This window comes from Bos mutus, chromosome 9 (assembly GCF_027580195.1).
Source record: "Bos mutus isolate GX-2022 chromosome 9, NWIPB_WYAK_1.1, whole genome shotgun sequence".
Classification (NCBI taxonomy): Eukaryota; Metazoa; Chordata; class Mammalia; order Artiodactyla; family Bovidae; genus Bos; species Bos mutus.
In genome coordinates, this window is record NC_091625.1 from 86,713,110 (window position 1) to 86,730,954 (window position 17,845).

The following is a 17,845-nucleotide window of genomic DNA, read 5'->3' on the forward strand; positions in this document are numbered from 1 at the left end:
CACCTACAGTGGCCACATGACAATTCTGACCAATGAGACAAAAACACAAGGATTTCTGGAGGAATGCTGCTATCACTGATTTAGGTACTGGTCCTTCTTGTATCCTGTTTCTTAGACAACAGATAAAAAGGTACACTGTGGTCACATTTTATGTGATCAGACTTTGCAAATTTGTACTGAGATACAAAGGATTAGTAAGTCTCACTTTATGTGCAAATTTAAAATAATACAAATCACCCAAATTAAAATTCATCAGGGAGTGCTTAACTTTAAAACTGGTTAAACCAAGTGAACTGAAAACTGTATTTATGCTATTATCACATGGCAATGCCATCTCAGTTGGTAAGAAAACTGATACCCACCATTCTTGTTCAACACTGTGGAAACCATATCCTTAAGCGCATTAGAATTTCAGCTTGTGATTTTGATGATTAATTATTATGCTGGCTTTTATTTTTGAATTTTATTGCTATATGTTAAAATATTTGTTACATCTGTAACAAAATCAACCAAGAGTTCCTTAAGTGGGGGTGTTAATGCCTGTGTGAAAAAGAGCACCCTCAAATCAGTAACTTTGGAATAGAAGTCCTGTATGATAGAAAACATTATGTCCATATTGCTGTGCTTTGGTTTTTCATGCTTAGAAGCAAAAATATATTCCAGAGATTGTAGCTATATGTGACTCAAGAATACAGTGATCCTATTTAATATTTATTCCTATGAGGAAATTAATCTTGAAATATTTAAGGCAAAAAAAAAAAAAGTGAAAACTGAATCAGAATTTTGAACTACCAAGTTAGGATCTTGAACAAATTCTGCAATACAATGGGAAGCTATCAGAAAGAATGATTCAGGAGGCAGAAGTAAATTGCCATACTCTTTATATCACTGCAAGTATAAATAATACCATTCATTCCTTATTTGAATAAATGAGGATTGATAAATGTCTAAATGTTTTTAGTAAAGCAACCTTGCTTAAGGGGCTACTAATGTCATAAGGTAAACAATTTTGAAATGTGTGATTGCAGTAAAGCTAACATCTTTGTAATGCAAAGCAATTCTTGTTATTGCCAACAGATAAAGAACAGGGCATTGACCAATGACTTACAATTCTTAAAACTGTCTATGTTAGAAAAAAATTTTAAGTTTCTTAAAGGTATGGTGGCTTCCCTTGTGGCTCAGCTGGTAAAGAATCCGCCTGCAATGAGGGAGACCTGGGTTCGATCCCTGGGTTGGGAAGATTCCCTGGAGAAGGGAAAGGCTACCCACTCCAGTATTCTGGCCTGGAGAATTCCATGGACTATACAGCCCATGGGGTCACAAAGTGTCGGACACGGCTGAGCAACTTTCTCAGTAAGGGGATGGAGCATTTTTGTTATGATTCCCTATCCTGACTGATGGGTTCACATACAGTAAGAGTTCCATAAATACGTATTTAATGATGTCACTTAATCTGACATACACATTATCACTTAAGGGCCTTTATGGTATAGCCATGTGCTTTCCTAAACTTCCTCTTCCTAGTACTATGTAAGAGGAAAGTAAAAGATCAATGATTCAGCCTTCTCTTTATTCTCTTCCTTGTGACTAAAGGATTAGGAAGAGTACTCTAAAAATCTCCATTCAAGCCATTTCTTTAATCCTCCAACTATTAACCAGGTTCTCTCCTCTACATGTATTTTCTGGTACAAATCCAATATTTTTAGAACATTTAAATATAAAATTAATAGGAAATAAGATTAATCAAATGAAGAGAATGGGCCAGAAAGAATCTTTTTTCTTCCTAGTTTTGTTGTAAATTTCCCTTTTCAAATCCATTACTACAATGCCTACTTAGGTTCTCATTTTTAAAATTAAACATAGAGATAGCTGAAAATGTGGTCACTAGAATATTAACAAAGTGAAGAAATTTTAAGGGTAATTATTTTTGTGTGGTGAAACTAAAGGCAATTTTTAGTTTTTTTCCTTATACAGTTTAATTTTTAACATGGAATAGATACTTTTAAAATCAGGAAAAAAGTTACTATAATTTTTAAAGAAAATGTAATCAATGCCTGATTATTCACATTTAGTTATAATTTCCATGGCATTTTTACCTAGAATGATTTCTGCCATTTAAAATATTCACCTGAAGAATATAATCACAGAAAAGAAATTTTATTAGTTACTTAAACAAAATGATTAAATAATAAAGGCTATGAAAACTTTAAAAATGAGTTCTAAAGGTAAAAATATTAAAGTTAGTATAATTAACATGAACTGAAATTTCATCAAAAAACTGAAATTCTTGGAGATTGATCAACAAATAAATTTTTAGTTTTTGTGAGTTTAAGATTTGTATGAGAGTTATGTGAGCATAACTGCTTAATGATATCTCTGATTGTACTTCCTTCTCTGTAACATAAGCTTAAACTTCATATCCTTAGGGCTATCATTTCAACAGCCACTCAGCTCACCATAGCAACTATGACACACAAGCAGATGTCCTTACCCTGACCCCACCTGTGGCTTTCCTCACCTGCACTTTGGCTCTGACTTCATAACCTTTTAAATCTCAGAACCACAGGAAAAAACTAAAGAAATATTAATTATTTTGCTTCAATAACTGATGAAATTGTAAACAACATTCTTTGCTTGTAGAATGTACATATTTGTATGACTCACTGGAAAAGACCCTGATGCTGGGAAAGATTGAAGGCAGAAGGGGAAGGGGACGACAGAGGATGAGATGGTTGGATGGCATAACTGACTTGGTGGACATGAATTTGAGCATGTTGGTGATGGGAAGTGGTGATGGACAGGGAAGCCTGGTGTGCTGCAGTCCATGGAGTCACAGAGTCGGACATAACTGAGCGACTGAACTGATGGTAGTTGGTGGTTCAGTCGCTAAGTCATGTCTGACTCTTTCGACCCCCATGGACTGTAGCCTGCCAGGTTCCTCTGTCCATGGGATTCTCCAGGCAAAAATACTGGAGTGGGTTGCTATTTCCTTCTCCAGGGGATCTTCCCAACCCAGGAATCAAACCCAAGTCTCCTGCATTGCAGGCAGATTCTTTAGGGACTGAGCTACCAGGGAAGCTCTACATATTTGTATACATAAATAAATTCTCAGAGGCAACATTTAGGCAGTATAAGGTAAAAAAAATTCTTTTGTTTTTAACAGTGCTTACCTCATCAAATCCAGCAGCTTGCAAGTCTTGAAGCATTTGTGGATTAACTTCTGAAGGACTCCGACTTGTTTCATTTGCAAATGGCTGTAGAGAGTTTCGAATTTCCAGCAAGGCTTTATGATGCATCCCAAACTTGGGTGGATTTCTGACTTGCCGCGGATCTTCAGATGACATTTTACCCATGTTTTGCTCAGCCTTAGCAGCATCCGAGGGTTTGGATAAGTTCCTAAGGGATTCCCGAATTTCTTGCAGCATCTGCCGACTGCTGCCAGTGTAGTTACTGGCAGGAAAGGTCTTAGGCCTCATTTGTCTATATCCTTCTGGCTTTTCACTCCTCTTCATGAAAACATCTATATGTATAACCCACACAAAAGACTTTAACAGCTACTTGATTGAGATTCGGAGCTTTCCCTTGAGCAAAACTTAAAAAAATCTTTTGCAGAAGTCCCCGGGAATGTTACAATTCTTTACAATCTAAATAAAAGAAAAAATAAACAAAGCTATAAAGTGACTGACTGATAAAGCAGTGCCATGCACAGCAGGTATCCCCTTATCCAGGGGGTATACCTTTTAAAACCATAAGTAGATGCCTGAAACTTCACATAGTACCCAACCCTGTATATACAGTAGACCTCTGAACAACATGGGCTTGAAACACATGGGTCCACTCACATTTGGATTTTTTTCAACAAATAGGTACTACAGTACAACACAATCCGGTGGTTGGTTGAATCCAAGGATGCTGAATGGAGGGCTGACTGTAAAGTTATACTCAAATTTTCAATGGCACAAAGGGTCGGCACCCCAGCCCCTGAGTTGTTCAAGAGTCAACTGTACTATGTTTTTCCTATACATACATAATTATGATAAAATTTAATTTAGTAATTAGGCACAGTAAAAAATTAACAACTAATAATAAAATAGAACAACGATGGGAATTCCTTGGCAGTCCAGGGGTTAGGATTCTGTACTCTCATTCCCCAGATGCCTCAAGTTCAATACCAGGTCAGGGAACTAACATCCCACAAGCCGTGTGGTGCTCCCCCCTCCCCCCTAAAAAAAAAGATTTATTAACAACATACATGTAACAACATGAATGTAGCTTCTCTCTCAAAATACCTTACTGTATAAATGTTATGTCTTGACTAAGCACATATCATTTACTGTGGTGATAACTTTCATAGTTTGAGGTGCAACAGCAAAACTAGTGCACATTTCTGTTTTTCTTTTGCACAATCACAATTTTGTGTACAGATTTCTTCTTATGCTATGCTATGCTAAGTCACTTCAGTCGTGTCTGACTCTGTGTGACCCCATAGACGGTAGCCTACCAGGCTCCCCCGTCCCTGGGATTCTCCAGGCAAGAACACTGGAGTAGATCTCCATTTCCTTCTCCAATGCATGAAAGTGAAAAGTGAAAGTGAAGTCGCTCAGTGGTGTCCGACTCTTAGCGACCCCATGGACTGTAGCCCACCAGGCTCCTCCATCCATGGGATTTTCCAGGCAAGAGTACTGGAGTGGGGTGCCATTGCCTTCTCCGATTTCTTCTTATGGTAGATCTTAAAGTCTCAGCACATATTTTTTTTATTAAACTGAGAACTTTCACTTTAAACAAGCACTTGATGGCTTTTCTTTGGCATAGCTGAATTGCCAGCATCACTACTCTTGTGCTTTGGGGCCATTATTAAATTTTCTCAGTATCTAGGTTGCACTTAATTTATAGCCATCTAGGCATGCCTTTAGTTTGGGTTTCAACTCCAAGTTAGCCATCATTTTACTATTATTATTTACCATTCCAAAGATGGTTCTCCTTAATAGAGAGGAAAAAAACAAAATAAGAATAGTTTTGCTTCTCTATGTCAGGATACATTTGCCTTTCATTCCCCTAACACAGAAACTGGTAAATACAGGCAGTGCAGAAGTATCTGTTAAACTAATAAATGCAAGTGATTTATTCCTTTTACTCTTAAGAAAATATAATTTTGTTTCTTTCAATTATAAAAAAAATGCATCCTATTGAAAAAATTCAAATATCATGTAATTATGTAAGGTAGAAGTCCCTCATAATTCCCTCCCTCAACAGAGAATCACTGTAGTAGGCTGAATAATAACATCCCAAAAGCTAACCACTTCCTAATCCCTGGAATCTGCAAATGTTACCTTATTTGGGAAAAGGGACTTTGCAGATATCATTAAAGGATCTTCAAATGGGGAGATTATCACAGATTATCCAGTTGAGCAAGTACATGCATGAGAGGCAGGGGAGATTTGATAGACAGAAGAGACGGAGGCAATGTGACCATGGAGGCAGGGACTAGAGGGTGCAGCCAGAAGCCAAGGAATGCTGGCAGCCAAACGAAGATGGAAATGACAAGGAACTGCTTTTCTCCTAGAACCTCTAAGGAACAGTGGCCTCACTGATGATTTAATTTTGGGCCAGTGATACTGATTTTGGAATTTTTGCCTCTAGAACTGTAAAAGCATACATTTATGCTGTTTTAAGCTTTCAGTTTTATAGTAATGTGATTGGGTTGGCCCAAACCCAAACAAACTTTTGGGCCAATCCAATATATAAGATGAAGGAAAGCAACATAATCACTACTTTTTAAAATCACTATTATTAATACTGCATATTATAATAATTTTACTCTTAATCAAAATGGGATCACAACACACAAAATACATTATTCTTTTACATTATCATGTGAATTTACAAGAAAAGAATGTCATGTTGACCAAACTTAAATGACCAAGGAACTCTTTCCTCCACAGCATTTTATGAAATTCATGCTCCGTGTACTATACTTCAGAAAATGCTGAACCAGAGAGATTAATTCTAGTCCTATATTTACAAAGGACTTTGGTCTGTCTAATCAAGGCTATGGTTTTTCCAGTGGTCATATTTGTATGTGAGAGTTGGGCTATGAAGAGGGCTGAGCACTGAAGAATTGATGTTTTTGAACTGTGGTGTTGGAGAGGACTCTTGGGAGTCCCCTGGGCTGCAGGGAGATCAAACCAATCAATCTAAGGGAAATCAGTCCTGGATGTTCATTGAAGGACTGATGCTGAGGCTGAAACTCCAAAGCTTTGGCCACCTGATGTGAAGAACTGACTCCTTGGAAAAGACCCTGATGCTGGGAAAGACTGACGGCAGGAGGAGACAGGAAAGACAGAGGATGGGATGGTTGGATGGCATCACAGACTCAATAGACATGAGTTCAAGCAAGCTTCAGGAGTTGGTGATGGACAGAGAGGCCTGGCGTGCAGCAGTCCATGGGGTCGCAAGGAGTTGGACACAGCTGAGCAACTGAAATGAACTGATATTTAACTCTGTACTTTGACAATTACTCAAATGTAGTTACTAACATTCCTAACATCCAAGTGAGTGCACAATAGTCATAGAAATGACTGAGTTCTGGGATATGTGTAATAGTGTGTATTAGGTTTACATAAATGAATAATTAGCTTACACTTTTTCATATACACATTGAAATATTATACTTGTGAATAAATATGATGCCTGGAACTTCAAAATAATCTGATTTTATGATGATTTGGATGAGACAAAAGTAGTGATAAACTGATTATTGTTGTAGCTGGGTGACGGGTACCTGAGAGTTTACTATACTATTTCCTCTACTTTTGTGTACACTTGAATTTTCCAAAACATGTTGAAAGTTAAAAAATAAAGAAAAGGAAATGACTCTGGATCTTGGAATGGTTCTGCTACAAATTATTCTTTTTCAAATACAAATTACACTAAAACACACAGGATTTCTTTAAAGAAACTATCAATTCCATGTAACAATATCGTTTCAACATTAGCTTTTCAAGGGGAATAGAAACATAGTTTTTTTTTTTAACTTAAAAAAAAACTGGAATATAATTGTTTTACAAAGTTTCTGTATTTAAATGCTCATTTCAACTACAAGATGATCTATATCACCTGACTTCAGAAATGGTGAAATGGAGGAAATACGGCATATATTTATTTTCAATCATTGTTTATTAATCTCTGTGGCAGAAACTATACTGACATGCTGCCTTCTATTTCCCAGATTAGTTGCCAAAGCCCTGCAAGTAGATGTCTGTGAGTCAATTCTGGACTGAGGCAGTTGAAAGCTGGTGTGGTTCTCCATCTGTCATTTTCCTGCTTCAGTGACAATCTAGGTGACATTTTGAGATGGCAGCCTCCTATTTATGGAGGCACTGTAGGTCCCTAAGCCACTGAATGGCTTATTACTGACTCCCATGGGGCTCTGTGAGCAAGATAGGAATCTCTGATGTGTTAAGCCATTGATATTTTGGGATTTGTTACCACAAAACAGTTTAGTATTATGTGGCAATAAAGACCATCCAAAACAAGCAGAGTCTATTTACTCAGAGCTTACTACAGGAAGGGAGTTAGCCACCATCACTTGTGTTTAGCAGAGACTCAAAGGCAGGCATGGGAGTAGAAAAACTTTATACTGAAAAAAGAGGAAAGACTTCAAGTATGCTCTACCATAAGGAAGTTGGAGGCCAGCTAACTAGAAGTACAGCATCTTGATTGCTTTGGGAAGCATATGTGGTTTTCTCTGCTCAGTCCTGAGGCAAGGTGACAACTACTGATCAAGACTTGACTCTTTGGGACTACTGCCACTAAGACTGTGCGTCACAGTTTGATTTTCGTATATGATCTGGCCACTGTGTATCTGTATACATAGTCTCTCATTATCCTAATACAGAAGTTGATACCCAGACATGAGGTGCTGCTGTAACACAAACATAACGTGGTATTGGCTAAATGGCCAGGCCGAGGGCTTCAAGGGAACGATACTGGAGGCTGGACAAATGGAGAACCATGTTTCACAGTAGCAAAATATTTGATAAAGTGACTTGCCTGTTATAACTTACAAGGTAACAAGGAGTCCTACTGAACTTGTAGTTCCACAAAATGAGTTTGGAAAAGAGAATCTTAGAAATGTATGTAGGCTGCTATTGGCTATCTGGCAAAGCATTATAAATAAATGATAAGGTCATGAAAGAAGCAGCTTATTTGTAAACAAAAATAGAAAGGGATAGAGTTCAGAAATTTAAAGTCTTACAGAACTGGAAAAGCAGCTTGCTTTTAGACCGAAACACGAAGGGAAAGAATTGAAAGATTTTGAACGCAGATGCTCACTGAAACTTCTTAGCTGACTCAAGTACCCCAGTGGCTTAAAACAAACGAAAAACAACATTAAGGGTATGGTCTTCCCTCAAATAACCAATTGAGAAGAGAAATGAGAGTTCTTAAATCTTTGGATGAGGTTCCTAAAACCTGTGAACTTTTGTATGGTTACTGACACATGGAACTGACTGGAACTAAACACATCAGAGGCTTTCTAACTTTGAGGAAACTGTTTTGTTAACCATTCAAGCTCAAACTAAAAAAACTTTCAGCTCTTGGGCAATAAAATAAAAATCCTTGGGCTCTTAACTTCTTTGAGCAGTGACTTAGTCAAAAAGATTTGCACCTTCCAAAGAGGAATATTTCCCCAAAGCTCACACTTCATAGGCGACCAAGGATAGAAAAGGAAAAAGAACTCCCTGGTTCTTGGAGGACAATGGCCAATGGTAACAGAGAACAAAGGATGAGGCAGTTCCTCCCAGGAATCTCCTCTTCCTCCAGGGCTGGTTGCTTCCACAAGATCTGCCTGTGGAGGTTTTAAAATTATTTTATCAGAAACTGCTATTTCCCATTCTTCTTTTCCTTTTTAAAAAGGTTTACTTATTCGTTTATAGCTATGGTGGGTCTTCACTGCTGTACTTGCGCTTTCTCTAGTTGTGGCAAGCAGGAGCTACTCTCTAGTCGTCGTGCAAGGGATTCTCACTGCAGTGGCTTCTCTTGTGCAGCAAGGGCTCCAGGCACACAGCTTTAGTAGTTGCGGCACTCGGGCTCTAGAGCTCAGGCTCAGTTGCTCCCTGGCATGTGGGATCTTCCAGACTGGGGATCAAACTGGTGTCCTTTGCACTGCAAGGCAGATTCTTAACCACTAGATCACCAGGGAAGTCCCCCATTCTTCTTTTCTAATAGCAGTGCTTATGATGGCCCTCCTATCCTTGTCCTACCATTGTGTACACGGTGAGTGAGAGGTAACAGAGAGGATGACAGACAGCCAGAGTGAGGATAACTTCACAGATCTTGGACCAAGAGGAGCTATATTTGGACCTGATGGAGAGATTACTGGACATACGGAACACAGGACCTGTGTGTGAACCTAACTACTGCTGCTTAGGGCCCAATATGCTAGCAAGAGAATAACAAAGTACTATCGATGTCTTTCTAGGACAGAAAGTATAGTGTTTTCTTGATTCCAAGATACATGCTTTTCCACATTTTAACATTTTTGAAATTGAGCATATCTTAAAATCAATATTAAAAGCAATTTGCCAGCTCCAAAGCAGAGAAGATCTGGAACAGCAGAGAACACACGTAACTTGACCGTAAGTAAAAGGTCAAATTTCCTTGTCACTTCAACTGCATTATTTTCACTGGCAGCACCACATGTGGTTGAATCTAGACCTTTGATTAATGTTCAAAATGCCTTCAAAAAGATTTCACTATGATGTAACATTATGTAATCAGAAACTGTCATCCAATATGCAATGCAATTAAAGGCATAAAAAGCTGTCAAATTTCGGTGAGATCACAGAATTTTCAAAGGAAAGAGTCTTTTATGAAGGACAAACACTCAGACATGAAATATCTGTCAAAACCTTTTGAGTTACCTTCAGGAGTTGTTTAATTTCTAGCAATAACTCACTCAACTCAGAAAAAAAACCATCAAAAAATCTAAGAGTTTAAGCAAAAAGGAAAGAAAGACAAAACTCCAGTATTCTTCAATATGCCCCATATTATATACTCAATCATAAAGACAATAAAGAGGTTGAAGATTATTAGCTAGGGTTATAAAAAGCAACACACCATTATGTTATATGAAGCCCAAAGTAAATGAGAAGAATTCCAGATTCTGAATGTGAATAAGGCTGAGGCTCAAAAAAATTGAAAGGCATACAATTGAAGGGATAAGTGAATGCCACTGAAGGTTAGTTAAAAACCATGTTTATTCCCTTTGCCCTGAAAAACTGTTACTAAACAGACTGCTTGTTTTAGACTTATTAACGGTATCATCGGAGAAGGCAATGGCACCCCACTCCAGTGTTCTTGCCTGGAGAATCCCAGGGACGGGGGAGCCTGGTGGGCTGCCATCTATGGGGTTACACAGAGTCGAAAACGACTGAAGTGACTTAGCAGCAGCAATGGTATCATGGAATGGAAGAAACTGACAATTCAAACTCAACTTTTCAAATAACTATATTGAATTACATCATGTAGATGTATCATAATTTATCTATCCCCTACTGATGGTCCTTTAGGTTATTTCCAATATTTTGCTACTATACTGCTTTTTTTTTTTTTTTTTTTTAGAGTTCTAGGACTTTTAATCTGTCCCAAAATTGCTGAAGCAAAAATCATGATAAAACGTTCTGCTTTCCTTTACACCCCCTAACGCAAAAACAAACAAACAAACTCCGTAGGAAAAAAATGGTTTTGTACATGGGAAGAAACAATATAAATTCAAAACTTACAGATAAGGGTTAGCTCTATCACTCTTTAAAAAGTTTATACGAATATCCAGTCAACACCAACAGGGTTACCTCCCTTGAAATGTTATCTATACGGTTTTCCAAGTAGACCCCCACAGAGGTGTATACTGTCTTGGAATGTCCTCAGAAGGCTCTGTCATTGATCAGTTAACAGAGTAAAAACCCCAGAGTCCTTTCTTTCAAATGGAAGAGGGAGAGACAGGGATAGAAAAAACTATTCAAACTTCATCTTCTTTCCTTGTGGCTTGTGGTCTCCTCCTCTTCCTCTGCATCCTCGGAAGCCTCCTTGCCCTCCAAAGCCTCCCCGGCCTCTGCCACCAAAGCCACCTCGGCCACCTCTGCCACCACCTCGGCCTCCAAAGCCACCTCTGCCTCCTCCTCGGCCACCAAAGCCACCTTCACCCTTAGGTTTGGCCCAGTCCAAAGTGACTTTGTTTCCATCGATTTCACCATCTTCCATGGCCTCCTTGGCAGCTTTGGCATCTTCCTCGCTGTTGAAGTCTACAAAACCAAACCCTTCGGAGGATCCAGTCTCCCGGTCAGTGACTATCCTTGCTCGAATACAGCCATCAAACGACTCTTTTAACGTCTCTTCTGTGGTATCCTCAGAGAGACCTTTGACAAAGAGAGTTTTGGATGGCTGGCTTCTTGCATTAGGTGATCCCTTGGGTCCTTGCAACTCCAGTCTGATGGCTCTGCCCTCAATTTCCCTTTTATTACATGAATTTAAAGCTTCTTTAGCATCTTCAAATGAAGCAAATTCTATAAATGCATACCCTTTAGATTTGCCATTTTGGTTCTGGGGCACCTTGATATGAGTTGCCTTCTCAAATACTTCCTGAAGAGTTTCTTCGGTTGCACTATAGGAGAGGTTGCTTAAAACCAGGGTTTTTCATTCACCACTCCAAGTGCTATTCTTTCCACCTCTATGGTCTTGACTTTGACCTTTCTCTCCGGTGTAGTACAGAGAAATGGATCGCCCATCTATCTCTGTTCCCTGCTTTTCTTCCAAGGTTTTTTCTGCATTAGCTTCTGTCTTAAATTCAATATAAGCAATCCCTTTACTTTTCCCATCCTTGCTGACTAATCTGATTTCCACAGCATCTTCAAACACTTCTTTTAATTCATCCTGAGTAACATTGTAAGGCAGATTTTTAGCCAAAAGTGTTCTTGCATCTCGATCTTTCTTACTGTCTTTTCCCTTTGGTTTTTCTAGTTTAATTTCATTGCCAAAGACTTTTAAATCAGTGAGTTCCAAGGCTTTTTCCAGGTCTTCGGCAGATTCAAAATCCACATAGCCAAACTTCCTAGACACACCAATTCTGACATCAACAACAGCAAGATCATTTTTAGCAAAAAGATCACTGATACCCGTTTTCAATTCAGGAGCAGATTTATTGAAGTTCAGGTTTCCAACAAAGAGATTGAAAGACGTAGTTGGTTCTGTGCCTTCCACTTTTTGTTTCTTGGCTTCAGGAGCTGCTTTTTGTTTGGCCATTTCCTTCTTTTGTTTTCCAGGTGCTTCTTTGACAGGCTCTTCCTCCTCATCGCCATCATCATCATCCTCTTCATCTTCATTTTCAGCAGTGCTCTTAGCCTTCACAGGAACAGCTTTTACTGGAGCTTTCTTTCCTTTGGCTGGTACAATCTCCATAGGTTCTTCTTCAGAGTCATCTTCGTCCTCCTCATCCTCCTCCTCCTCCTCCTCCTCATCATCGTCATCCTCATCATCTGTGGCAGGAGCAGCACCAAAAGCAGCAGCTGCCTTCCTCACTGCTGGCTCATCCTCCTCTTCATCATCATCGTCTTCCTCTTCACTGTCATCTTCATCTTCTTCATCACTGTCTTCCTTCTTGGCATTCTTGCCGTTCTTTGCTCCCTTGCCTGGGGTGGCTGCCCCCTTCTTACCAGAGGTTGCTACCACTGCTTTGCCTGGGGTGGCTCCCTTTTTGCCAGGTGTTACCACTGCTTTGGCAGGTGTAACTGTCTTCTTGGCTGGCATAGCTGCTGTCTTTTTGCCAGGGGTGACAACTGCTCTCTTTGCTGGTGTGGCAACTGCAACCTTTTTTGTTGGGGAAACCACCATCTTCTTTGCTGGAGTTGTGGCAGCCCTCTTGCCTTTTTTCTGAGGGATAACAACCTCTTCTCCACTGCTCTCATCGTCTTCATCTTCTGACATTTCCTCATCTTCACTATCTTCTTCTACCTCCTTTGGGGGAGGAGCCATTTTCTTGGAGTCACCTTGATTTTTACCGGCCTTTGCAAGCTTTACCATGATGGCGGCTTATGACGTCGGAGTGTGGCGAGCCAGTGGCGCAGACAAGCCCAGAGGAGCCTAAGCACCGTCGATGGCGGCCGCTAATCCCTAAGTGCGTACGCTTGGCTGCCAGCTAGCGCTCGAGACTGAGGCGAAATCTACTATACTGTTTTAAACACTGATAACTTCAACTGTATTGGTAATATTCCAGTTCTGAGGATGGGCGGTGAGTTCATGGGTATTCATTTTATTATGCTTCATAGCTTACATGTATACACATGTTCTTTGTACATATAAAAGTTAATAAAAATTGTGGCAATAAATATTCTTGTGTTGGGACCTCCACTGCAAGGGGGCATGAGTTAGATCCCTGGTCAGGGAACTAAGATTCCACATGCCATGTGGTGGTATAGCCAAAAATAAATACATAAATAATGAAGTGCATAATTCAATTATTTTAAGTAAATTTACAGAATTGTAACCATTGAAACAATCCACTGGGGGGGGGGGAACCTTTGTGTGCCAATTATTGAGCATTTCTCTTTAAGATAAATTCCTAGAAGTGGAAGGAATTGCTGGGTCAAAGAGAATGAGTATTTAAAATTCTGATACTTATTATTTAGGTTGCCTTCCAGAAAGCTGTACTAATTTACAAGCCCTCCAACAATGTACAATTGACCCTGGCATTAACAAATGTGAAAGTGATATGTGAAAACTCAAGAAGTAGAGAACATTTTTAAAACAACTCTTCACACTAAATAGCTTACCTCTTTAATCCATACCACACTGGTGCCAGATGAGTCTTTCTAATATATAGTTCTGACCATGTTACCTCACTACTCCAGAGCCCTCAATGATTCCTTTAGCTTAGTAATTAAAGCCAGAGATCTGGCTCGAAGAGCAGGGTACAAATCCCAGTTCTACTAGTAACTAGCTTTGTGATCTTCAAATGTGGGCAACAGTCCTATTTAAATAGGGTTATTTTAAGCATTAAATAAGTTTAATACATGTCAAATGTTTAGAATAAGTGCCTGACTCAATAAATGTTATTATCTTCTTACTCTTTTCACCATCTTACCCACCCAGATTCTCCTGGATGTAACAGACACTCTAATCACACCAAATTACTTGCTCTCAGCTAATGTACCTTGTGCTTTTCTACTTTCATGTTCTTACCCTTTCTGTTCACTCTTCTTGGGAAAAACCTCTGCCATATTTCTTCTTGAAGAAATGAAACCCAGCCTTTAAGGTACCATTCAAATGCTTCCTTCATGAAGTTTTTATTGAAATGTTAGTTGTTATCCTATCTGAACACACTTTGCACAGTCAAATAAAACTTATTTTTCCTGCTAAATCACAAGAGCATAAGATGTCTTGGGAATATATATATATATGTGTGTGTGTGTGTGTGTGTGTGTGTGTGTGTGTGTGTGTGTATTCTTCAGATGAGAAGATCGATCCAGAGAGGTAAAGTGGCCTGCCTAAGATCATATAGCCAGCTGGAAGTCATGCTAGAAATGGACTCACCATAACCTGAACCAGTCCAGGGCTCTTTTTATCATACCTACATCTTCCTAAGGGATTATGATTCACATTCTCTGAAGGAATTCTTCAATTTGTTAGACTGGACAGACAAAACCTCCATTTCTTAGAAAGTTCAGACCTTGATCAAATGTGCAAGGACCTACTGGGTAGCACATGGAACTCTGCTCAATGTTAGGTGGCAGCCTGGATGGGAGGGGAGTTTGGGGGAGAATGGATACATGTATATGAATGGCTGAGTCCCTTCGATGTTCACCTGAAACTATCTCAAGATTGGTGACTGGCTACACCCCAATACAAAATTAGAGGTTTTTTGTGTTTTTTTTTTTTTAAAACAAACTTATGGATCATAACTGTTCCTACTATCCCATTATCCAACACTTGAAAGTCCAACTTGCTAAGAGAGTTTTCTGATGTACACAAAGAACAAAATGAGCTCCCCCCATACCCTTCCCCCTGAGATTCAAAGCTTAGTATGAGTTCCATTTTCCAGGGATAAAAGGACTGCATTAACAATGATGTGCCCTAGATTTCTTCCTTTTAAAATAAATTATCACATTTATTTTAAAAAAAGTACAAGTGTAAGTCTCAAAAAACATCACTGATATCTTGTCCAGCTTAAAAGAAGTATAGATGCCATTGTAGCAAGAGATTTCAAAGTGTTACCTTAGGTGGAATTAGTTTTATAAAAAGACAGCATGTCTCCATACTTTGACTAAATCAGTTGCGAGAACAGCAACAGTAATATGTACCATCTTAGCAGCAAAGCCTCAGCTGCTCATACAGCAATATTCAAGAATCTCTGCATATTGATGACGTTTTCTCCAATTCACTTTCTAAGAACTAACTTATCAAAAGTGAAAACAATCACTATATTTTATCTTCATGATGAAAAAGGATTGCCATTTACACTTGATAAAAATGTTGACCAATGACTAAATTACTTTGCAGTCAACAAAAATCCCCCATTAATCTAAACATAATATCTAGAAGGAAAACTAAATCATCAGAGTGGAAACTATTCCAATTCTACATTTATGCAGAGTAACAAGACGAAGCATTAAAAACAAAAACACAGGGACTTCCCTGGTGGTACAGTGGATAAGAATCCACCTGCCAATGCAGGGGACACAGGTTCAATCCCTGGTCAGGAAGATTCCAAATGCTGCAGAGCAACTAAGCCTGAGCGCCACAACTACTGAAGCCCACGCTCTAGAATCCCAACAAGAGAAGCCACCACAATGAGAAGCCTGCACACCACAACTACAGAGCAGCCCCGCTCTCCACAACTAGAGAAAGCCTGCGGGCACAACCAGAAATATAAACAAACAAAAACTTAAAAAACAAAAACCGAAGAACCTACAGAAGGAAATCTATGTATCATAGCAAAAATATGTAGCAGAAGCATTTGTTATTTGCTTTTGAAGACTGCCAAGTCATATTCAATAAATATTCAAGCACACAAAAAATGTGCCTTCTCTGGCACGTACCATGATCTAGTTTCTTGCAGTAGCAGCTGATCAGGGGAACACAATGCTATTTCTTTTACTGTTAAATCAGTCAAATTCCTCCACTGCCTTAGAGAATCAACAAGCTCATTTTACCTGTCTGTCAACTTATTAAATCACAAATGTAGACACCTTAGCAGAGAATATTCATTCCAATGATAAGAGTCCTACCTCTTCTTCCACATGGAGTTAATGTGATAAAAAAATTTCTTAATCTCCAATATATAATCCATAAAGGCCTGATAAGCTTCTGATTCAAATCCATTTCCCAGATTGGAGTGAAACAATATTATTTGTGTGTGAGATTATACTTATTTCTTACCAGATTTATGAATAACTTCTACCCGACGTTATATTTTGAGTAATATGAACATACTGGTCAAGAGACATTAAATTTTGCTCCCTCAGAGAAGTACTTTCAACTGAAGAAAACAACTTTCAATTGGAGAGAATGGAGTGAAATCAAGTCATCTGAGAGTCATTCTTTGTGACACAAATTCTTTTTGAAGTTATACTAAACAGTGTCCCCTTAATTTCCTTTCCTTCCTTTTCTGTGTTTATATACATACTCCTACTCCGTAATGATCCCTCCAGCTCTCCTACCCCTTCCAACTATGTACAGTACCTTATTTGCAGAGGATTGTAAACATAAGTTCGCAGCATTTGTTCAAGGTATATAGCATCTGGTTCCTCTGGGATGAAAGAACCGTGGCTCTTTTGCTGCACATTTCCTTCAGAACCACCTTTCGCTTTTCCCTCCTTCCTAAATACCGCTGACCCGAGCGCGCTGAGGATAAGGGTGGAGGGGCGAGGGAAGACAGTCCGCGCAAGGCCTCCAGCGGCACAGGTCTCTCCCAGCCTAACCTGAACCTCCAAGGCCGCAAAGCCCGGGGCTCTTCCTGCAGCCCCGGGCGCGGCCAAGCCTCCCTTCCCCAGGGCAGGGCTCCTCTCAGGTCCGTGCAACCAGCCAAATCGGGCCCGCACCGGCCGCCGCGGCCCGCACGCCCACAGCAGCCCCTGGACCCCCGCCAGCGGGGATGGGCGTGGGCCCCCACGGCCACCGCCCCGCCAACTCCGGCTCTGGAGGAGAGAGTGCGCCCCACCCGCTACGCCAGCCTCGGACCTACCTGCAGGCGGACAGCGGGGCTCCTGGACAGCGGCCACGGGCCCGAGGGCGGGCGCCGAGGCGGCCGGAGCCCTTCCCGGGGACCCTAAGTATCCCCGAGGGGGCAGGGCGGACAGAGGCGCCGGGGGGCTGCCGCGGGCCAGCGCGGCCCGTCGCGGAGGTCGCGGGGACCTGGCTCTCCCTTCAGCACCAGGCCACCGCCGCCGCCGCCATTTTGCCTTTCACTCGGTGTCACCGCCGCCGCACTCCCTTGCAGGTTTCCCGGATGTGGGCATTTCCCGGCGTCGCTTGCGCGGGGGCCGAGGACTGGGGGCTTCTGCCCGCCTGGTGGTGGGGAGCGAGCGCGCCGCCTGCCGCCTCCCTCCCTCTGCGGTCGCCCGCTAGTCTGCGTGTCCGCCAGCTGCGTCGCCCCCGCCTGGCGCTGCCCAGGTGACTCGCCCAGTCTGCTGGCGTCAGGCTCCCTCCTCCCAAGCCCACTCAAGTATTTCAGTGTCTCTGTTTTATTATATGAGCTCTTTCTGTGGCCGAATATAGAATAAAAGATGCGTATCCGAAGGAGTTTATTTCTCAGAAGGAAACAGCAGTGAGTTGCCCTCTGAAACCTAGCTCT

The 17,845-nt window shown here is 40.6% G+C and overlaps 1 protein-coding gene and 1 pseudogene across 1 annotated transcript in view; both read right to left on the reverse strand.

Annotated features, from left to right (window-relative positions):
• LATS1 (large tumor suppressor kinase 1) overlaps window positions 1-17,629 on the reverse strand; it is a 38,999-nt gene extending 21,370 nt beyond the window's left edge. The window contains exons 1-2 of the mRNA XM_070376852.1: window positions 17,237-17,629; window positions 3,171-3,644 (exon numbers count right to left, since the gene is read on the reverse strand). Coding sequence (XP_070232953.1) covers window positions 3,171-3,512 — 342 coding nt within the window. The 5' untranslated portion in view covers window positions 3,513-3,644; window positions 17,237-17,629. The remainder of the gene's footprint in view (window positions 1-3,170; window positions 3,645-17,236) is intronic.
• Window positions 10,711-13,127, reverse strand: LOC102274917 (nucleolin pseudogene; annotated as a pseudogene).
• Window positions 17,630-17,845: the final 216 nt, after the last annotated feature.